This window comes from Silene latifolia, chromosome X (assembly GCF_048544455.1).
Source record: "Silene latifolia isolate original U9 population chromosome X, ASM4854445v1, whole genome shotgun sequence".
In the NCBI taxonomy this organism is placed as follows: Eukaryota; Viridiplantae; Streptophyta; class Magnoliopsida; order Caryophyllales; family Caryophyllaceae; genus Silene; species Silene latifolia.
Window position 1 is genome coordinate 246,159,891 of NC_133537.1, and position 6,550 is coordinate 246,166,440.

At 37.3% G+C, this 6,550-nt stretch overlaps 1 protein-coding gene across 1 annotated transcript; it reads left to right on the plus strand.

Moving 5' to 3' along the window:
• Positions 1 to 1,386: 1,386 nt before the first annotated feature.
• Positions 1,387 to 2,656, plus strand: LOC141619882 (uncharacterized). Its single transcript, XM_074436901.1, has 5 exons — positions 1,387 to 1,400; positions 1,669 to 1,825; positions 1,910 to 1,990; positions 2,098 to 2,232; positions 2,459 to 2,656. The coding sequence occupies exons 1-5, from the start codon at positions 1,387 to 1,389 to the stop codon at positions 2,654 to 2,656; spliced, it is 585 nt and encodes a 194-aa protein (XP_074293002.1).
• The last annotated feature ends 3,894 nt before the right edge of the window (positions 2,657 to 6,550 follow it).

Here is a 6,550-nt window from a genome sequence, read left to right on the forward strand (position 1 = left end):
TCGCCAATTGAGCCCTCTTCTCCAACTGCCCCCTCAGATTATGCCATTGAGAGGCAGGTGGCTGGTAGAAGGGTGCTCCCTAAGAGGTGTGTTGAGGTAGCGAATGTTTACCGGTTACCTTACTTTATCAGAAACGTGGACATGGTTCGTGACTTGAGTCGATCAGAAAAACTGGTAAGAGACTATGTATTTTCAGAGGACTTAGATGAAGAGTATGTATCACTCTCCTATATTTTAATTTTATTCGGCATATATGTATTACATTTTCTTTGTATAACACTAAGTTTCATGTTATAGGGAGGTTTTATTTAGCTGTGCGGGCAAGACACTCACACGAAGTCATATGAAGAGTTTGCTTCTTCGTCGAGTTCATACAGATGTCATTTCTGTTTGGTGTGATTATTTGAATGAGGGCAACAAATTCAGAAATCGTAAATGCCCTTGCCGTCTATTTATCACAGAGATAACTGACGTAAGTGTTCCATGGCTGTTCTCAACCTTGGGCTCCATTAGACTTTCGAATGCATGAAATAATCTTGTAGATGCACGAAATACCAATCTAGGTGCATTAAACAACACTGAACATGCATCAAATAAGTGCCCAATTATTACAAGTTTTTATTCTCTAATACGGGTCACCTAATTTAATGAACAGATTGACTCATTGGATGTCAAATTTGCAGACGTGGAGTTGGTAAGTCCTTCAAGATTTTCACATTTCCATGGCTGTTCTCAACTAAGTGTCTTTCTTTTCATTATTGTCTTTGTTTTCAATGTCGTACAGGTTTTCATTCCTATTGTTACACCCTTGCCAATTGTCTTCTGTTACCATGTTAGTAAGAAGCTGTTAGAAGTGATGCACTTTATGCCTCCGTCAACTGACTATTCTCGCCATGTTAGACCTGTGGTATATCTTCAGATATTTTTGTAATAAAGTGCCTGATTTTCGTCTAATTTTTGTGAGAGATTATTTACTTGTCATTGTTTTACCTTTATCAGAAGAACTTGTTGGGTACGCTTTCAAGTAAGATTCCAAACTTGATGTCTTCATGGCTTTTGATTCCTAAGCTGTATATTCCGCACGTTGCCGTTGATGTCGAGCATGATACTTGAATCTACCTCATGCGTCATATGGAAATGTACAACGGGGCTAAGGGACGCTTAGGTTCAAAGGTGGGTCGTAAAGGGAGTAAGTCTGTATTATTTAATTCAACTTTTCCTTGTATGTGCATTTAATATGAAGTCACTGATGTTGATTTCTTTTGTAGTTATTGTTCAGAGAGTTGATGTTACACGTTATGTTGTGAGGGTTTGCAATGAAATTCTAACTTGGCGATACAACTCTTATAAACTTCAAGTGACGGCCGCAAAGAAAGGCTTACAAGAATGGCGTTGATTCGGTAATGCGAAATCTTAAGTAGCTTTGTTTTCCGTTTTTCCGTTTTTCCATGTTAATAAAGGAGCTTTTATTTTCCCCTTTTCTCAGTAATCAAGCGCCACATGATGATTTATCATATACAGATGCACACTTGATTAATTATATTCGGAATAATAAGAAGAACAAGGAGTAAGTTCTAACTGACCATACAGCTTTTTAAAAACTTCGGTTTTTGTCCACTCTCTGCTGTTCCGTGTTTTCTAATCTAATTGCAACATATGCATCATTAGTGAGGTCGTTGTAGAAACCGATTGGTTGCAAGTTACTCAAGACGCGCTGCAGACCTTGCTGCCAGGAAATTGGGTAATGGATATGGTTATTGATGCTGTTGGTATTCGTACTACAATCGAAAACCCAAGTGTTGTGTATTTTCCGACAATCATAAAGGTATTCATATTCCTTATTGTGTCAAATGATTGTTTTTGGTTTTTGAAATGACAAAGAATTTTGACAAATGTTCTCAAATTTCAGGGAGTTGTCGGTAAAAAGGGGTTTCGAAGTCAATACGTCCTACTTGACTACTTGCCCCTCAATCTAAACACAACCCAACTGGTAAATAAATATTCTCTTACTTTTTTTTTCCATGCAATTTTTTTCCAATGCATTTTTTTTTCATTTGAAGTCGATAAATCCTACTTGACTAGTTTGTAATATTTCAGGCTTTCTTTCCTTATTGTGTGGAGAGATCACATTGGTTTGCATGCGTTGTTGACTTTGGGAAAAGGATGAACTTCATACTCGACTCCAACCTGCCAAGGCGCCGTGAAGTTAGGCACAAAATTTTACTTGAACAGGTATGATTTATTAGTTTTTGCACAAAAACATGTTACCCCTCACTTATTATATCCGGAAGGCTGCTCAACAGTTTTTGACTACCCAAAATGCATTGTCGAATGAAAATACTGTTGGTGATCTTTATGTGCATGAAATACCCATTGTATGTGCATGACATACCCTTGCATGTGCATTAAATAGCCTTATACCACAATCACAATCACTCACTGTCTTGTTTTTGTATAGCTCCTGCCTGCTTTGGAGATCATCGCAAGAGACTCTCCAAGATACACAAGGTTGTTGGAGATCAAGAATTTTCAGTGGGAGGTTGTGCAAGTGCCTCAACAAAAGAATGGGTATTCTCGTGGAGTTTATTTGTTAAAGTGGCTAGAAAATTTGTGTGATCAAGCATCATGGAGTGATGAGCGTTCTTACGAGGTATAAATTTTTCAACAAACTTTTGTAAACATTATTCAGTATATTTTATTTCAAGCATTTCAATATTTGTTGTCAAATTAAATTTTTACGTAAGATTTGGATGAATATGGTACGAGTATGATTGCACGTCTCATCAAATGGAAGCGAAACAAGAGAAAGGTAAATATAAAGAACCTTGAATGCCTAATTTAAATTTTGCCTAATTTTAATCTTCTTTTCATTAGATTCTGTCTCGGAGTTACTTTTACGTAACAGTATTTTCCCCCCCGTTTTTTTGTAGGATTATCACTAGGTGATATTTTCTAAACACTTGAGTCGAGGGATGTGCAAAGGGAGTGGCAGATGACCTAATCCAAAATTCGAAACACTGCCATTTTTTGATTTGATTCCTTGAGTCGAGGGATGTACAAAGGGAGTAGACCCTGGAATTTTAGATTCTTGTGGAGTTTATTCTAGAATATGTAGTACACTAAGTCTTGAGAGTACATATTAGATTTTGGAATATGTAAGGCGTGTAAGACATGAAGTCATGTTTCTGGACTAATTCTAAAAACATGTCACGGGGCAACGAAAACGAGAAACAATTTTCAAAGTTAGATAACGAACATGTCACGAGGCAACAAAAACAAGAGACAATTTTCAAATTTGGATAACGAACATGTCACGAGGCAACGAAAACGAGAGACAATTTTCGAAATTGGAAAACGAACATGTCACGAGGCAACGAAAACGAGAACCAATTTTCAAAATTGGATAACAAACATGTCACGAGGCAACGAAAACGAGAGACAATTTTCAAAATTGGACAACGAAAAGGCTGTAATCAAATCTGAAAACATCGTAAATGCATTAAAAACTGTTCCACATGTATGAAATAACAGTGTGCATGCATGAAACATGTAACTCATGTGTCCAAGGTCAAATCTTAAAGTAATCTCAAGTGAACTTTTAAAATGTTGCATTTTAATTTAGATTTTGGAATTTTATTATTAACTTTGACGGTTGGGGATGTGGTAGCAAAGAAGGATGTAGTGGTAGATCAAATTAATCGCCGTAAGGTTTCTTGATACTCGCATAATGTGTGCATGAAATAACGTTCTTTGTGCATGAAATACATGTGTATGTGCATGAAATAACGTTGTATGTGCACGAAATAATGGTGACAGGAACACTCAGGCTTTACATTCTATAAGTGTTACATTCATTCGAATAAAATAAAAATAAAAAGTCCCGAATTATTCAATAAGGCAAATGTCCAATATCTATCAAATAAAATAAAATTCCCGAATTTTTCAATAAGGTAAAATAAAAAATTACTCTACTCATTGTCGGTTGTCCTTCGGTCACAATTCCTACTGTCGTGGTTCACCATCTCCCCACAGGCCCTGCATTTTCTTAGCGCTTTCTTGTTCACTTCCCCAACTCGTTATCTTTGTGAGATCAGCCTTTTTCCCGAGCCTTTGTTTTTGCACTGCCTTGGAGGCAAAACCTTAATCTCCCTAGGAATGTTTGTTCCTAAAAGCATCCCAATTTCAGCATTCTTGTCCTTTACCTTTGCAATACTAGTATTTCCACTTTCATCAGGGGTAATTTTTACCCTTTCCTTGAACTCACGCAAAATCCCAAGCAACTCATCACAATGCCCAGGACTCTGTTCAACAAGTGCCACACAAGTAAACAACTCTGACCATAACTCGCCAACTTTGTTTTTCTGTACATCCATTGATGTACAATCAGCAAGCAACTTGCCATTAGGGCCGACGATTATTGGCAGGTTGCTAGTTTGCTCCACCGACTAAGCGGTAGTCACTTGGAACTTTTCGAATTCCCGATCTTTAAAGACACACAGAGCATGTCGACAGAGCATTCCATGTCTTTCAAACTTCTTGCATGTGCATACCACTGAAACATCATCCTTCTTAAAACCAACCTTATACGTTTTATTTCGAACTTGATCTATGATATCTGTGTATAGAATTGGATAGGTTTTATCTTTTTCTTTATCCCCAACCCCACATGAATAGCAAGCTGCTTCGACTTCCTTTTGAAACTCGCCGAAAATTGTTGGAGTGTAGATTTCTGATGCATGCTTTTCTAGGGCTAATGGAGTCGACAACTGGGGGAAGGAGTTTTTTTATTGTGCAACAAGTTTCGAATGAGTCCATCTTTGAGAATCCATTGCACTCTCAAATCTCATCCAAAACTCAACTAGGGTTAAATTAGGATTAGTGAAGTTGCTGAAAAAGTGGTTTTCTGACTCTGACCTGGAGGCCGTTCTCATCAAGCCTCCTAAAAACAAATCACGAAAGTAAGCTGGAACCCACATATTTCTAATGTTGTACTTCTCCTTAAGCCACTCGTTATCCGACAACCCATGAGATTCAACTATTGTTGTCCACCTTTCCTCAAATTCAAGCGGCTCCACATCTTCGCTCCAAACCCATCGGTTTATCTTCTTCAGGAACTCAGTATTTTTACATATTACAGGACCTACTTTCTCAGGCAACTTTTTTAGTATGTGCCACATGCAATATCTGTGTTGCACCTTGTCTTTCCAGGCTAATTTCATTCCTTCTTCTATCCCCGCATCTTCATCAGTTATCATACAAACTGGATGACAACCCCCCATAGCCTCTACGAATTTCGTAAATTGCCAAGCAAAAGGACTCCTTACTCTCATCTATAATAAGTCCAGCCCCAAAGGTCACGCATCTCTTATGATTATCCACGCCTGTAAAAGGACCAAATATCATCCTATACTTGTTTTTTCTAAAGGTCGTATCAAAAGAGGTCATATCTCCGAATAGCAAATAGTTTTTAATACTAATAGGGTCAGCCCAAAACACATGTGACACTCGACCTATCTCGTCTACCTCAAAATCAAAATAAAAAGATGGACACATGTGTTTTATCTTCATAAAATGCTCAATAAGCATTTGAGCATCCCCCTCTGATAAATAATTTTTGATATCTCTAGAAAAGTTCTTAAAGTTTTCCAATGACGCACCCACATTCCTATAACCTCTAGCATACTCCTTGAACAACCTATACGACTTAACTGGACCTATCTTATTTTTGGAGTTGTCAATTATCAATTTTTTGTGAACTACATTCAACTCTCTCGTTTGTGTCAAATGTACCATTGTTGATGGTGTTTGTGGCATATGATTATGACCTTCATGAAAATCATATATTTGGTATTTACCCATATCAGGACCTTCCTCCAAAATTCGCTTAAATTTAATACAAGAAGGACATTCTATCCTAGTCCTTTGCCTCCTGTGATTTTTCCCTTTCACTTCACATACTCCAGCCTTATTACACACAACTTTTTTATGTGTAACGACACCATTTTTAGACTTTTTTGAGCTTAATCTAGTCACAAACCCACATTCTTTTGCATATGCTTTATAAAACTCAACACCTAGTTTAAGCTTATCGAATAGCATACCAATAACAGGCTTAAGATGGTTGAGACACTCAAAAACCTGATTCGTGTTGCTTGAGGAACCTTCTGCTGCCTCCTCATCCTCTGCCTCCTCTACTATGATATCTGCATATGTGGTGCAATTAAAGTAAGAAAGGCGAGGGATACAAAAGCATATGAAATGTACCTTTAAAAAGCTGAAAACATCAAGCAACTACCAGGATGAATAGAATTGTACCTTCAACAAATTCGAAAGTCACAACTTCAGGAACATCATGTTCAACTGCTATTGCAGATATTTCTAATATAGGCTAACATGCATTAGCTTCAACATTCGCTCCATCGTTTTTAATGACATTTGAAGAAGTTTGTGATAGTATTGAGGAGTTGTCTTTGTCATTATTGCTGCAACAAGAAATGTCAAAAATTAAATAAGCAACAATACAACAGTATAATTCATGAAATTGAGTCCC